At 46.8% G+C, this 17,113-nt stretch overlaps 1 protein-coding gene across 1 annotated transcript in view; it reads left to right on the top strand.

The window, feature by feature from the left end:
* LOC144807632 (protein mono-ADP-ribosyltransferase PARP12-like) overlaps positions 1 to 17,113 on the top strand; it is a 315,778-nt gene that overhangs the window by 40,810 nt on the left and 257,855 nt on the right. The window contains exon 3 of the mRNA XM_078673255.1: positions 1,354 to 1,621. Within this exon, the coding sequence (XP_078529381.1) occupies positions 1,354 to 1,621 (268 nt within the window). The remainder of the gene's footprint in view (positions 1 to 1,353; positions 1,622 to 17,113) is intronic.

Below are 17,113 nucleotides of genomic sequence, written 5' to 3'. Positions count from 1 at the left end.
GTGGCTCGGTTTAGACCCAGTGTTACTTAGAGTGCTAGGAAGAATGTGAGTGAGAAAGAAGGCTTCACCAGTCTACATCGGTCTTAATAAAAAGACAACTGCCTTCTGTGTGTCTTTGTTACCAAAACCTGCAATGCACTGCATTGCTTGTTCACTCAAAATGTATCAAACAACAGTTCTCTGTCCTGGTTTTGAAGAAATCGTTGGAGCATTTTGCTTACGAGGCTTGCCTTATTAAAACAATCGGTGCATAATTTGCTTTTGCGAAATTAAAGCAAATGTAGGCGCAAATACATAATCTGTCATTTCACACTACAGTTTAGAGCAAAATGATTCCTCATAAATTTAAACAAAAGCAGCACGAACAAGAGGTGCTTGTGTTCTTTTGTTCCCTTGCATTTGTGGTAAATGTTTACCACAAATTGTGCCATTTGCTTAAAGTCTTACAGCGAATGATATGAAATTACATGAAGTGGTGTTATTTTGGGAATTTTGCAGGCCTGCATAATTTAACTTTCACGTAGGTCAAATTTAAACATGCCACTAATTGTAAGGAAAAGACCGGAAGTATTTAAAAGATAAGGTGACTATATACTCAGAACCACGTTTATGGATCCTAAACATAGATTAACAACCAGCAATACCATGATAAGTTGACCAGCTGTCAAATCCTAGAATTTACTCGCCAGTGTTATATGCTTTCTATTCCTACCCTACATGCTGCTAGAGCCTACTCTCAAGCAGCATGTAGAATAGGAATAGAAACCTTAGAACACTCCCATTCCATTCTAAAAACAGATGCTATCTTTAACAGGTCAACACTCCAGTACAATACCCCTGGAACTTGGGTACTCTGTTGGTTGGGTTCTCTAGCCCTAAACCACTGATCCTCAACTACCTTTTGTACTGTTTTTCCTGTCATTAGCAGTCACACTCTTCGTCCCACTGGAATTATTCAGCATGCATGAGGTGCCTAGCAAACCTGTTTGTTATTGTTCAATGGCTGACAATTTTCATGTTGCTGTTTTTGTTTGTTTTATCAATACTTCTGTTAAATGTTGGCTTTTCATTGAACTGAATGTTATACTGCTTAAAATGTAAATAAAATGTGGTTCTATTAAAGCGCCCTCTTCTTTGAGGGCTTGATTTTTTTTCCATGTTTGCTTGTAATGACGACCTGTATCCTGGCTCCCAATCCATTATAAAGAAATGAGGAGCATACACTTATGTGCATACTGTAAATATGCATAATTTTTTCGCTTTGTTTAAAGGCAATAATATTTTTTATGTTGTTGCTTTCATCCCTTTGTGCAGAAGTGTGTGATTTGCCCTTTTTTCCTCTTGTCATTTCAGACATGTGTGCACTACAACCGGGGAGATGGCCCCTTTGGGGCCTGCACCTTTAAGAAGAGCTGCGCAAAGCTGCATGTCTGCCTTCATTTTTTACAGGGAAACTGTCGATTCGGCAACTTGTGCAAGCGGGCTCACAACCTGCTGGAAGCAGAGTCTGTTGAGAAGATGGAAAAGTGGGGTCTGAGTTCTGACCTTATTCCAAAGCTACCAGCCATATACAGGAATGCCTTTGATATTAGGAACAGCAGCTATTCCTCCCAGAGCACAGGTAAGCATCTTTTAACCTCTGAAGCTTTTTAGACATTTAAAGATGGAAGAATGTTTGGAGGAGACAATAAATGGTTACCCAAAACCTGTCCACATTAGTTGTAACTGAAAGGCTTGGAGAAAAACTTTGAAACAAAATCTAAACTACGGATTGGCTAATTTTAACGCTTAATGTGAATTAAACCTCCGTTATAAGGATGCATGTTGTGAGTAGGACTAAAGAACTAATGACACTCATTAAAGATCTAAAGCAGTCTCAACTTGGGTAAATTTTCCCTTCCATTTTTTAGGTCTTGCCTGGCGAAAGCAGCGCATGCCCTGCTGTCGCCATGGAGTGCACCGTTTGGAATCAATTCAGCCAAAGCTGAATTCATGCGCGTCCAAATGGACAAAGATGGCTAATCTCGCCGTCGCAAAGCTAAACATGCACGCGTATGGACAAAAAATGCACGCGCATGTGGACAGCCCAACACCATCTTTGTGCACACGTGCCCGCATTATTTTGTCCCTACACGTGTGTGCTTTCGCTTTCCAATTGCAGCCCTCCTCCCCATGCCGCCAATGATTGCAATTTGACGTATCTCGCGCTCGCTCACTGGGAATTTGGGCCGCCTGTAGCAGCGCGGTCCCGCTGCGCGCTCTCATCGCCACAGCAGATGCAGGAGCCACAAAGGGTAGAGACACTAAAGCGGCGCTCCTCTAAATGTGTCCGTCTCCATGACGACAGAACGTGCTCTTTAACAGATGCCGGGTACGTCTTGATAGGTGCCCACTTATTGCGTTATGTGATCTTGTGCCATGCTTCTCGCTAGTGGCATATCATCACATTTCCTATGAGTGCAAGCATTGTTGCCAGCTCCTAATACCGTCTACTAGGACCAGCTTATCAGACTGCCACCAATGCCATATTTATACATTGTCATAAATGCCATCTTTATGTGCTGCCCTCCAGTGCCATCTTATCACCCTGCCCATCAGCACGACTTCCTATTTTATCCGCATGTACCAAGTCCTCCCGTCAGAACCAGCTCCTAACGCTATTAGCCAGTGCCTCACTCTACATAGCAGTGCTAGCTCCCCAACCTAGACACCAGTGCCACCTACTCACTTGCTACTCTTGGCTCCGCTGACCTACGAGCGGACGCGAGACCTACCTGAGCGCTTCATGGCGCTTTGCTGAGCTGACGCGCGCTGTAATAACAATTCTGCGGTGTCCTTTTTAAAAATCCTTTTTGATATTTGCTTTACAGTTTATTTATTTAGCCCTTGTTCTTAATTCCTAACGCCACTTACTTGCACCATAATTGTGGTTTTCACCGCGTTTGCGGGTCCCGGTTCCTGTGGGCTGGTTGTGGGAGCACAGCGCTTCTGTGGCGGCCATATTGGGTGAGGGGCGCGGGCTGCACGTTCTAGTGGCTCAGGCGACGGCCTCTTCTTAAGGGAGGTAACCAGGGGGCTCGTTCTTGCTACTCTTGGCTCCGCTGACCTACGAGCGGACGCGAGACCTACCTGAGCGCTTCATGGCGCTTTGCTGAGCTGACGCGCGCTGTAATAACAATTCTGCGGCGTCCTTTTTAAAAATCCTTTTTGATATTTGCTTTACAGTTTATTTATTTAGCCCTTGTTCTTAATTCCTAACGCCACTTACTTGCACCATAATTGTGGTTTTCACCGCGTTTGCGGGTCCCGGTTCCTGTGGGCTGGTTGTGGGAGCACAGCGCTTCTGTGGCGGCCATATTGGGTGAGGGGCGCGGGCTGCACGTTCTAGTGGCTCAGGCGACGGCCTCTTCTTAAGGGAGTCATGCTTACGCGCAGCGGTCACGTGCAGCAGAATCGCCGGATCACCGCCGGAGTCACGCCAGAGTCCAGCCCGTCTGCGCCCGTCTGCGCCCGTCTGCGTCCCGGAGGCGAGCGGGGCGGCGGGTTGGGCCCAGCCACCGGGCGTTTATGCTCCTGGGCCCCCCCAGCTCCGATATACATCACGTGAGCTACGCTCACTACGCCACTCACAACCCTCTGCGGGTGATTGCTGTACTGTCTTCCCCGGTCGTTATAGGGGTAAGTGTTGCTGCCCTGGATGCGGATGGCGCCCTAGCCGTGCTATGTCATTGCCTCCTAATAAAAAGATCGACCATGCTGGGTATCCTTGCATGCTGCTCAATACTAGATCTGTGGGCAGACATGTGCAGGATATTTATGATCTCCTAGACATGGAAAAGCCTCTTTGTCTCATGTTAACTGAGACGTGGCTGGGGGAATTTTCAAATCCCGATGTGGCTTCTGCCATTCCTTCTGACTATAATGTTTTTAGGAAGGACAGACTCAAGGGTAGGGGTGGGGGAGTGGCTTTGGTGGTGAAGAAATGTGTGGCTTGCTCCATTCTGCCTGTAGATGACATCCGCGGCTCTGAGTCCCTTGCCTTCTCCATCACCTTGGCACCCCACCAATCCTTTAAAGGTCTATTAGTTTATAGACCACCCGGTCCATCTGGAACCTTCTTTGAAGAGTTCGAGTCTGTCCTATCAGGGTTGGCTCTGAAAACAGAACAGTGTATTGTCGCTGGAGATTTCAACTTCCGCATGGATGACATATCAGACACGGATACTACCAAATTTCTGGAGGCCACTGCCCCCTTGGGCCTGATCCCGTATCTTCAGGGACCAACTCATGACAAGGGACACACCCTTGATCAGGTCTTTTCGACATCTCCTTTGGAGGTTAAGGAGATTATTCCGGTGCTCTGGTCAGACCACAGGCTAGCCAAATTTTTGGTTAAAGGCACAGCGAGACCCGCCAATTCCGTATCCCAGCAACAGCGCTGTGCCCTTCGGGCTTACCATTGTGTGACCCCGGCGATGCTTGCTCAGGCTGCGCTGGATCACCCGTGCCCCTTTTCAGGAGACCTGGAGAAGGACCTCGAGTCTCTGCAGGCTTGGCTTTTGGACAGGCTAAATGACCTCGCCCCAGTGATGGCCCCCCACTTAACACCGAAACGGGTTTCGGCCCCTTGGTTCACTGCGGCATTGTCGACCGCTCGACAGTCTTATAAGGCGGCGGAAAGAGCTTGGCGCTCTCAATATGATCCCGAGGCAAGACTGTTCTATAAGACAGCGGTTAAGGCATATCAGCGGGACATTCGCCTTTGAAAAAAAGTCTATCTTGCTGGGAGAATAGAGGCCGCCTCCAACTCCTGTAAGGAGATTTTCTTCATAGTTAGAGAATTTACAGCCTCCCGTTCCAATGCTTCCCGAGGCATGCCCCACAAGTCCTGGCCTTCGGATCTTGCTAACTTTTTCACCAGCAAGATTAAGCTTAGCCAGGACTCTCTCCATCTGGCGGCACCCGTAGGGTCGATTAACATCGAGGATGGCTCGCGCCTTGCGGTTTTATCAGGCCCGATGCTGGCAGTTTTTCCCCCCATTTCAGCCTCTGCTTCCTTAGCGCTTATGGGCAATCTTAAGTCTGGGTCGCCCCTGGACCCCTGCCCGGTTAAGTTTTTAGCAAAAATGGCGGTAGCTTTAAACCCATGGGCCAATCCACTTTTGAACCTTTCGTTGAGCCAGGGTTTGGTTCCGCAAGCATGGAAGCAGGCAATGGTCATCCCCCTGCTGAAGAAGCCTGGCCTTGATCCTGAGGCACTGATCAATTACAGACCGATCTCTCTCTTGCCAGCTCTCATGAAAATTTTGGAGAAGCACATACATACGGTGCTCTCCAATTTTCTGGAAATGCACGAGATTCTGCACGCCACTCAATCCGGCTTCCGCCCAAACCTCAGCACAGAGACAGCACTCCTGGAGGTGTCGGAAGACATTAAAGGGGTACTGGACTCTGGGGGTAAGGCTATGCTGGTCATGTTGGACTTGTCGGCGGCCTTCGACACCATTCCCCATGAGGGCCTTCTCGCTAGACTCTATGAGATTGGCCTGAGGGGGACGGTGCTCAGCTGGTTTTCATCATTTCTAGCTGACCGCCGACAAACGGTCTGGGCCTCCCTGGACTCTGCCGTGATGCCGCCACTGGGAGTCCGTGTCCCGCAGGGCTCTATATTGAGCCCGACCCTCTTTAACATCTTTATGACCCCTTTGGCGGCATTGGCGCAGTCTTTTGGGGCCCGGATCGTGTCCTATGCCGACGACACACAGCTCCTCTTCTCTTGTAAGAGCGGAGGAGATTTTAACGGAGAGAGTATCCGGGATTGCCTTGAGGCTGTCTTTAGATGGTTTCATCTGAGCGGCCTCAAGTGCAATTCTGAGAAGTCTGAGGTACTCTTCTTCGGGTGTGCGTCGGATCCTGACTGGCAAACTTGGTGGCCTATCAACATGTTTCCAACATCCTGTCCATCTTTAGTTGCTAAGAACCTGGGGGTCAAGATGGACAAGGGCCTGACGATGAGATCCCAGGTCCTTGGGGTGGCGGGCACCTGCTTTGGCCTCCTCAAGGTGCTGAGGAAGTTTCTACCCCTTTTATCGGAAGAACATCGGAAACTGACTGTGCAGGCTTTGATCGGGTCCAGGCTGGATTATGCTAATGTCCTTTACCTGGGCCTGCCAGAGTATCTGCTGCAGCGGCTCCAGGTTGTGCAGAATGCTGCTGCGAGAGCCATTTATGGCTTAAATAGGCGAGCCAGTGCTGCGGGTCTTTTGCAGACCCTACACTGGCTGCCTATTCGCAAGCGGATCACCTTTAAAGCATTAACCCTGGCCTACAAAGCCCTCCATGCTGGGGGAGCGAAGTATCTCCAAAGGAGACTTGCCTTTTATCATCCTGCCCGCTCTCTCAGATCGGAGTCACTGTTTTTGGCGGTGGTGCCACGTGTAAAAAGAGCTCGTATTGGAGGCCGCTCCTTTGGACTACTGGCACCACAGCTGTGGAATTCTCTGCCGCTAACACTTCGGGGTGCCACCAGCCTACTTGCTTTCAGGAAAGGTCTAAAGACCTGGTTGTTTACTCTCTAGGTTTTCTTCTTCTTTTTTTCTTTATTGGGCCTTCCACTTTGTTTTTATTGCTGTGTTGTGGTATTTCGTCGTAGGTCTCATTACTAAAGCGCCGGGACACTCTTTTTGAGTAGCCGCGCGCTATACAAAAATAAATATAACATAACATAACATAACTTGCAGTGGCGTCACAAGGGGGGTGCGGGGGGTGCGGACCGCACCGGGTGACACCTCTCACATGGGGTGACACCATCTAGTTTATCGTTTTGTCAGAGTGATATGCAAGTTTGTGTTCATGTATGTTATGTCTCTATTTAATCTAATGGCATGCGCAGACCTCCCTCGCCTAAAAATGCTCGTCTCGCAGCAGCTAAGGCTTGCTGCTAGCTGCACCAGTCTCGAGCCTGCTCCGTGAGCTCCAGATCACACATAGGGTGTGCCGGCATCTCTGCTTACTGACTTCAGATAGCTCCATCGATCCTCAGCTGTCAATGACGCGCGCGGCAATCAGGTCAAGAGATCATGAACCATTCTCCTCAGTGCCATAAGGTCACTGAGGCAGATTGTTACAGTGTGTGTTAAAACGCACAATACGTGATAGAGTTGTGCAACAACTTTAAGATGGGCTGTGCAGCTAGCAAGATTGTTTATCCTTGCAGCTCAAGTGGAATAGCAGAGCATTTAAAAATGTTTTCAGCTTTATCATTTAATTTTTGCAGAACGTGGTCTTCAGAGTAAAAAAAGTGTTTTGTTCTCCCTTTTTAGGACACGCCTAGCTCTCCGGTTGCCTTATAACGAGGGAGATCGGCACATCCTCATTTTGATACTTGTGGTTTTGACTTATTTCTATTATAGACCTCTAAGAACAAGAACACAAAGGGGCAGATTTCTGAAGGCCTTGCGCCGCCGGTGCGTCACTTTTAACATGGGAAAAAGTGACGCACCGGCGGCGCAAGTCCTTCATAAATAAGGCACAAAGATTTTTAAAAAAAGATGGTTGGGTGCTTCGCTGCTTCTTTTTGTGTCAATAGATCGCGTGGATGACAGTGGAGGGGAGATGGTGCAGACAGAGGGAATGATGGTGCAGGCGGAGGGGAGATGGTGCAGGCAGGGGGTGAGATGGTGCAGGTGGAGGGGAGATGGTGCAGGCAGGGGGTGAGATGGTGCAGGCAGGGGGTGAGATGGTGCAGGCAGGGGGTGAGATGGTGCAGGCAGGGGGTGAGATGGTGCAGGCGGAGGGGAGATGGTGCAGGCGGAGGGGAGATGGTGCAGGCGGAGGGGAGATGGTGCAGGCGGAGGGGAGATGGTGCAGGCGGAGGGGAGATGGTGCAGGCGGAGGGAGAGATGGTGCAGGCAGGGGGTGAGATGGTGCAGGCGGAGGGTGAGATGGTGCAGGCGGGGGAGATAGTGTGGACAAAGGGAGAGATGGTGCAGGCAGAGGGGAGATGGTGCAGGCAGAGGGAGTGTGGACAAAGGGAGAGATGGTAAAGGCAGAGGGGAGATGGTGCAGGCAGAGGGAGAGATGGTGCAGGCAGAGGGAGAGATGGTGCAGGCAGAGGGAGAGATGGTGCAGGCAGAGGGAGAGATGGTGCAGGCAGAGGGAGAGATGGTGCAGGCAGAGGGAGAGATGGTGCAGGCGGGGGGAGAGATGGTGCAGGCAGAGGTAGAGATGGTGCAGGCAGAGGTAGAGATGGTGCAGGCAGAGGTAGAGATGGTGCAGGCAGAGGTAGAGATGGTGCAGGCAGAGGGAGAGATGGTGCAGGCAGAGGGAGAGATGGTGCAGGCGGAGGGGAGATGGTGTGCTCACAGGGAGCGATGTTGCAACCAGAGAGGAGATGGTGCAGGCAGAGGGGAGATGGGGCAGGCAGTGGGTGAGATGGTGTAGGCTGAGGGAAAGATGGTGCAGGCAGGGGGTGAAATGGTGCAGGCGGAGGGGAGATGGTGCGGACAGAGGGAGAGTTGGTGCAGGCAGAGGGGACATGGTGCAGGCAGAGGGTGAATTGGTCCATCCGGTAAATTGTGAGGGGGTGACACCATGAGTTACCCGCACCGGGTGACACCAACCCTAGTGACGCCACTGCTCACTTGGGCCACCAGTAGGCATCAGGGCAGCTCTGCAGAGCGCATTTCACACTGTATGCGATAGAAACCAGTCACCTTGTTCTAAGTTTCTGCTCATGTAGCCGCTCTTTTTGTCCCTGCTTCGTAGCGCTCACAAAGTCTTTCTTCTATGTCCACTCGTTGCCTCCAGAGACGCTCGAGCGGCGCGTGCCCCGTCACCATGGTAACCATGGGCCCACGTTCTATTTCCCTTTTTACTGGCTGCGGGCTGCAAATCATGGCGGCTGGGCGGGGTCAGGGGTTTCTAGGGGCCTATGGCAGGGCAACAGGGTGGGGACACAGGGTCCGGGGGACCAATGATAGCGGGCGGGGCGGTGTCCCGGAAGCCGTGCCCGCCGGACTTCGGGAGGCTAGCCTGGTAACTCGTGCACGGGGGCTTCGGGGACCAGGAGAGCAAGAGGAGCCGGGGTGGAGGTGAGGAGGAGGGTGCTGTACCAAGAGGGGAGGGTGGTCTGGTCTCCGTTACATCTCTTCTCTGCTCCTGCCCCCTGCAGTCGCTGATTTCTTCTCTTTGTGCAGCCAAGGTGGATCGTGTCGGGCCGAACCCTCCTTTTACATCCGCCCGGCCTGTTGTAACCACCACCACCGCCGCTCTCTCTTGTACTTAGTTTGTTCAGACAGCTGGAAAGCTCAGTTCTTGCTGTCCGCCGGCAAGGGGGGGGGGGGGAGACTTCACCTCGTCCGTGTCGCGTGGGCTCCACTGTATTAAGGGGAAGTGTCAACTTCTATTGTTTTTCTCCCACCGCTACCCGTCAGACCTGAAGCGCAGCCATCTTGCGTTTCCCTTCATGAGATGCGCTTCGGTGACTTCCTGCTGTTTCACTTTTCCATTGCCTTTCTCCAGGTCTATGATGCCTTTATTTATTTATTTATTTATTTATTTATTTATTTATTTATGTATTGCTGCCTTCATTCTGATCTTTGCTCGAGCATACATGGGCGTCCGGTGGGGGGGAGGCTAACCTGGCAAATGAAGGGGCGTGGCTAATGTTAATCCATAGGGGCGGGGCTAAAATGGCATTTGAAACTGGACAACAATCAGAGCACACAACCCTAAAATGACTCCCTGACCCCTTAAAACTCACACATTTCTGATCCCTAAAATTGTCCCCCTGGGAACCCAAAACCCATACCCACCATGAACCTTAAAATGATCCCCTTGGCACCCCAAAACCCATACCCACCCGGAACCCTAAAATTACCCCTGCCCCCCATAAACTCATACCTGCCCTGAATCCTAAAATTACCCCCTGATACCGCAAAACCCATATCCACTCTGTACCCTAAAGTTATCCCCCTGGAGTCCCTCCTTTAATCCATTTGTATTGGGCCTCTCGTCTCCCATCTGGCTTTGAGTCTGTCCAGGTCTTTTTGTCTGAGACGTTGCTTCTTTTGGCCATTCCATTCTATGGAAGCCTTGCATACAACGACAAGAGTTCCTATTATGCGACCATGAGACACGCATAGTATCAGCCTCATAAGAATGAAATCCTGAGGTGACCATGCTGAGAATAATTAAAGTGTCTTACCTGTTACAAGTAGGCAGGGCCACTGGAATTATGCGCAGGGGAAGGCTAAATTATGGGTCAGGGTTGACTTAAGAATGCAGCAAGAAAAGGTAAATTATGTGGCATACACATTTTGTGAGTATTATTTAATTATTTTGACTTCTTTACACTTCTTAACACTGTCTGGGCATAGAATGCTCCTTATTGGTACCAGTTTAACACCAAACTATAGCAATAAACAACAGAAGGGTAAATAATCAACCTTTGGAAAGGATCTTCCACTGTGCCCCAGAACTTGTTGCAGCTTTTTTAATAGGTTTTGTGCTAGATTTTTTTTTTCTTTTTAATCTGCAGATTATTTAGCAGATAATGGATTATTTGGCAAATCAACAAATATGAGAAAAACACAGCATCGGCACAATCGCATAATTCCAGTAGCCCGACCCATAGGTCCCTGCAGAAGGAATCATTCGATCATTAAACCATCAACATACATATGAATGTTGTATGAATTAATGTAACGATGCATAGAATGTTCTTTCATTTAGCCAAAGACAAGATAAAACTTTTCTTTTATTAACTTTTTCCATAAATGTATTTTTCATGTAATGCTGCAAGTTTTAATAGCCTCAAAGTGGGAAGAAAAAAAAGCATACCCCGAGTGAATCTGTATTCTAATTGTGTACACATTTGTACTCACTTTTCTGGGAAAAGGAAAATCCTTTGCAATACGTTTCTGTTACATCACTGTTTTCAGCTCCTAGGAACCTTGTGATGGGAGCCTGCAGCCTCTTTAGCGTGAGTGAAAGTGTTCACGATGTCTGTGATGTTCATTTATTTATCTAAGCAGCTACTATCTCTGCAGAATTTCTTACCACTCCTCAGGCCTGAAACTAACGTTTGTCAATGATATTAGTATTTAAATAAACAATGAGGTACAGCCCACGGGACTTCGTACCCCCGTGAAACATTAGCGTGAAAAACTTATTTTTCTGTGCTTAATGGCCTGGGGTGGGCCAGGGTATTTCTTGGGTGGTACATATCCGAAAAAGGGGGGTGTCCAGGTGCACTATATTTTCAATTCCAGTTAATCAATATAGTCTGTGTGCGTGCAGCCCGGAACCGTGGTCTGCCAAACAGCCACGTTTTAGAAACTTCATCAAAAGCTGGAGCGCAGTAACACTCATGATCGGGCACACAGCTTAACATCTGAATCAAAACAGATTTTCCACACGTTTATTCATTTTCCATTAATTTTATTAGTTTATTCTACAATTTTCACACTGGTTCCTCAATTTTTATCATGTCATATGAGATGCTGCGTGTTTTATTTCTAATACTGCAGATATGCCAATCCTGGCCTTTTTCTACAGTAAGAATATACACAAATATTCCTCGGTAGTAAGCTTAATTCCCAATGCATTTCGGGCTCATTATCGCCCTTCCTCAGGGGTACACTACAAAGTAAAAACATCGACATAAGAAAATATGTACAGACCATGATGTTGATAAAAAGTTAACAGTGCATCTGACAATACATACATAATTTTAAAATAGCCCCCTACATTGACGTTTTCCCTCTAATCGGGTGTCTACACGCTAAATATAAAGTACTCAGACCAACCTCTCCCTGTCCTTCCCATCATTAAACTCCACCAGTCGAAAGTAAACCACATTTTAGTTTTATACTCCCTGTTAAAAAATAATTCTTTCATCTTGGCCATTTTAACGGCCTGAATTCCTTGTTCTCTGTCTTCACGCAAACAAGTCAGCATTCTTTTTATAAGTCATCGCCCCACCCCTTCAAACCAACCAATTATATGAACCTACTCCATCCTCCTTACTACAACTCCCAAAATCCATTGTATTTTATGCTCCGTTAGCTGCATTTTAACACCTTGTTATTCTAGCGAGAACTCACTAACCTTTACCCCCATTACACAGAGCCAGCAAAGTTTTCTCCAAAAATTATTTGATTTCAGGTCCCGAAATGGGAAACTATTCCCCCTTCCCTCAACGAGGGTATTATTGGAATAGGCATCTCCCTGTGATGCGAGCAGTATAAATAAACGTCCATATCGGACTCCTCAAACTTTTGTGATCCTATTTTCTATAGTCCTTCCTCCATACGCAAATGGAAACTCAGTTTCACCAACTTGCTTTAAATCTTCACATTAGCCCTTTGTAATGTTCTCTCTTACTTTTCTTTATGAGAATGCTTAAGAATGTAGTTCAGGTTACCAGGTTACGCTAGTTGGAATGTAGAACTAGCATCTTATGAATAGATTGTGAGCAGCAGTTAGTTAGCAGCTGCAGGACTCAGATGTTGGGGATGTATGTCATTACATCGCATTCTAATGCCACGCATGCCATTACAACGTGGGTATTACTACGCAATGTCAATGACATCGCATTCCATTACATCGCATACTTTTACCACGAGTATGCCTTTACCACGCATGCCATTACAACGCGAAGGCATGCGTGGTAAAGCTTAACTTGTGGTAAAAGTATGCAAGGTAAGTGACAACCCCACCCCTACACCTACGCAACACACTACTCCCACCCCTACACTACCCCTAACCCAAAAACACTACCACCCTATACAACACACTACTCCCACCCCTACACTACCCTAAACCCTACTACGCTACCCACACTACTCCCACCCCTACACTACCCTAAACCCTAAAACACTACTACACTACCCACACTACTCCCACCCCCTACTCTGCCATAAACACTAAAACACTACTACGCTACCCACACTACTCCCACCCCTACACTACCCTAAACCCTAAAGCAATACTATGCTACCCACACTACTCCCACCCCTACACTACTCCAACCCTAAAACACTACTACGCTGCACACACTACTCCCACCCCTACACTACCCCAACCCTAAAACACTACTACGCTGCACACACTACTCCCACCCCTACACTACCCACACTACTACCACCCCTACACTACCCTAAACCCTAAAACACTACTACGCTACCCACACTACTCCCACCCCTAAACTACCCTAATACACTACAATAAACAAACACTACAACACTACACTAATCTAAAACCTAAATCACTACACTACATAAACATTACACTACCCTCCCTAATACACTACACTAAACAAACACGACAACACCACAACACACACTAAAACGTTTTTTAAAAAACACTGCATTTAAACTACCCTAAACCCTACAAAAGTAACCCCCACCCCATGTACAAACCCCCTTACCTCTCTCCTCTCCAGCGTCGCCGTCGGATCCTGCTTCCTCCTTCCTGCTTGCTTCACATCGTTGTGAGGAAACAGCCTAAGTTTCCTCACAACGACGTGGATAGCCGCCCCCGCGACCGCCATTACACATTACATTGCATGCGTTGTAAAAGCACATGCGATGTAATAGTATGCGTGGTTTTACCACGCGTTGTAACATCGCATGTGTTGTAATGCATGCGATGTAAAAGCAACGCGTGGTATAACCCGCGTTGTAATGGTTGTTCCCCGATGTTGGATGAGGTCTTTTGTACTCTTTCTACTTAATAAACCTGCTACTTGATTTACTAGTACTGGGAGCCTTCACTTCATTACATTTGGCGACGCTTGGAAGAAGATTTGAACCCTACATGTGCAAGATTTCTACTTTACACTGCAAAAGCCTCAACATATTGCGTTTACCTTATTTCAACTTCTGCTGTGTGACCTCATCAAGAACTTCAAGGTACAACTTGGACACATACGAGTTCTCCGTGTGATTTCTGCTGCCGTGACTCGCCTTTGCTAGTTTCTGCTCATCGTTTGTTCCCTGCTGCTACGGAGCTCTTCATCACTTCTCTGGCTTCTCCGCTGGGTCCGTGAGTAGAGACAACAGTTTTTGATATTTTAATTTTGAGGACTTGCCTCCAGGACATATCAAAATGGATGAGCGATTCTCTCCTAAAACTTAATGGGGAGAAAACAGAGATTTTACTACTGGGTGAGCCTTCCAAACTCCCCACTAGGCTTTTGTGGCCAACCTGTATGGAACACCCCCCTCCCCAAAAAAGGAAATAAAGAGTCTTGGTATATGGCTCGACCAGCCCCTTAGTTTCAAGACGCAAGCTAGGAAAACTGCTGGAACATGCCTAGGCCTTCTGCGCAGGGCACGCAAAATCCTCCCCCTGATTCCGCCCCAGTCCAAGAAACTTTTCATTCAGGGCCTTATCTCAAGATTGGACTATGGATACGCCCTGTTCCTGGGGGCCCCAAAACTGGTCACTAACAAGCTCCAACATGTCCAGAATGCAGCAGCTAGGCTCCTTAACGGGACAAAGCCAAGATGTTCAGCAAAACCCGCCCTCAAACTCTTACATTGGCTCCCAATCCAAGAAAGAATTATCTTTAAAACCCTCTGCATCTCTCATAAGATCTTCCACGGCAAAGGCCCCCCGATTTTGTCCTCTCTTATTATACCACACAAAGGCAATAGGCAGCTTAGATCCAACACCTTTTCCCTGGCCAGCGTCCCCAGAATAAAAAGGGCGCGCTCAGTGGGCCGTCTTTTCTCTTACAATGCCTCTAAGTTATGGAATGCCCTACCCCTCAATTCTCGTAGAGAAACTAACCTACTGGTCTTTCGTAGGCTACTGAAGACTTGGCTCTTCCCCTGAAAACTTTGCCTGGATCTAGCATAGCGAGTGACAGCGCTGGGACGCCCACGAGTAGCTACGCGCTTTAGAAATCCAATTCAAATCAAACCTCAATTTTAGGCGCAGCGCTGACACACACAGCTCACTCATTAATTTTATATACAGTGCTGATACACACACTTTGTTCACTCACATATGACAAAGTGTGTCAGCTCATCGTATTGCACCGCTGATACACACAGCTCTTTTATGGTTTATTATTATTTATTTACTCTTTATCACATTACTCTCTGTTGCTTTGTTATTTTTATTTTTATTCGCAATGCAAAACGTACCTGCTCCAACTTTCTTTTTGTCTTCTCCTGGTGAACCTACTCTTCCATGGATCAAGTGGAAAAAAGTTTTTTCCAATTATGCCAGAGTTTGTGGTACCTTACTCAGAAAAACATCTCTCTTAATTCATTGTCTAGGAGCAGAAGGACTAGAGGTTTATGAACATCTCCCCGATCTTCCTGAAACTGAGTCCTCCTCTCTTAATGAATATGAAATCGCAATAAAAAAGTTAGACTTACATTATTTGCCAAAACTGAGCACTTTTCTCGAGAGGTACCACTTTGGTTGACGAATGCAAAAAGGAGAAGAGTCTGTTGAACAATATATTACTGAACTTAGAAGACTAGCTTCAACATGCAATTTTGGTGCTTCCTTAGAAGAACGTTTACGTGATCAGATGATGTTAGCCTGCAATGTGGATAAGGCAAAAGACAATCTATGGCAAAAATACAATCCTTCTTTGCATGGGGTGATTACTATAGCGAAAACATATGAGCATTCCAAAGTGTGTTTAGACACTATACATCAAGCGTCTCAAGTTGGTAAGGAACATTCTTCTGTTATGAAAGTAAACTATAACAAGGTCAACAATGACAAGAAGGAAGAAGAGAAGAATTTGATTCAATCTTCATTCCAACATAGCACTTACAAAAGTTCTAAAAATCCAAAAAGTAATGTTGGTTTTCAATCCAGTTCCATGAGATATTTTTCTTGCAAATGTTTTAGGTGTGGTAATGCAGGTCATTTGGCAAATTTCAAGGATTGTCCGGGGTGGAAAGCATCTTGCTCCTCTTGTGGATGTAAAGGACATTTTACTAGATGCTGCAGATCGGGTACAAGTCAAAGGAATGTGAAGGAGGTAGATCTGTGTTATGATGATATTGAAGAAGTTAAAATTGATCAAATTAAAAAATCAGAGGGTGATTCTCCCATTGATGTGGTCATGGTCAATGATGCTCCGGTGAAAATGCTTTTAGATTCTGGAGCAAAAATTACCTTGATACCTAAAAACTTCTATGATTAATTTCTTTCAAAGACGATTATTTTATCAAAACCTGACATACGTCCCAGAGGTTATGGTGGCGAGGTCATACCTTTGTTGGGTTGGTTGTGGGGTACAATTGATTATAAAAGTAAGATCTATGTATCAATGAAAGGTGGCTCTATGCTGAGTTGGTTTCATCAACGGGATCTTCATATTTTTTTTAGACGCAAACCGAACACCTTCAATCTGTCTGGGAGATCTACCCTCTGTTAGTCAAGTTGGAAAGGATTCCAAATCCTGGGTCAACCGTTTCCCACAGGTTTTTAAGAAAGAACTGGGCTGTCTCAAGAACTATATGCATCAGATCAAAATTGTTGCAGATTATCAACCTAAGACATGAAAGGTCCGAGGTGTTCCTTTTGCAATGAGAGACAAAATGAAACTTGAACTAGATAAACTTAAAAAATTTTTTTATAGAGGAAGTTAAAGCTATTGAATGGCTTTCTCCCATAGTTATGGCCCGTAAAGCCAATGGAGAGGTCAGGTTATGTGTGGATTTTAGAGAACTAAATAAAGCAGTGGTCGTTGATCATTATCCACTCCCGAACATCAGCGAGATGTTATGCTCACTTGGTGGTGCCAAACATTTTTCTTCACTGGACTTGACCTCTGCCTACCACCAGGTGAGGCTGCAAGATTTGACTGCCTTTATAACGCTCCTCAGCACCTTTAAGTTTTTAAGAATGCCCTTTGGGCTGATTCAGCAGCATCCGTGTTCCAGAGAGTCATGGAAAATGTCCTTGAAGGTGTCGAAGGCGTACAAATATACCAAGATGATGTTTTGGTTTTTGGTTCCAATTCAATGGAGCATGATCACAGATTAAGTTCTGTCTTGAGAAAAATGAGTGATGCAGGTCTAACGTTAAGAGAGGACAAATGCAGGTTTTACGTTTCCGAGATTGAATATTTGGG

Source organism: Lissotriton helveticus, chromosome 1_1 (assembly GCF_964261635.1).
Source record: "Lissotriton helveticus chromosome 1_1, aLisHel1.1, whole genome shotgun sequence".
In the NCBI taxonomy this organism is placed as follows: Eukaryota; Metazoa; Chordata; class Amphibia; order Caudata; family Salamandridae; genus Lissotriton; species Lissotriton helveticus.
This window is presented reverse-complemented; position numbering and strand designations above follow the sequence as displayed.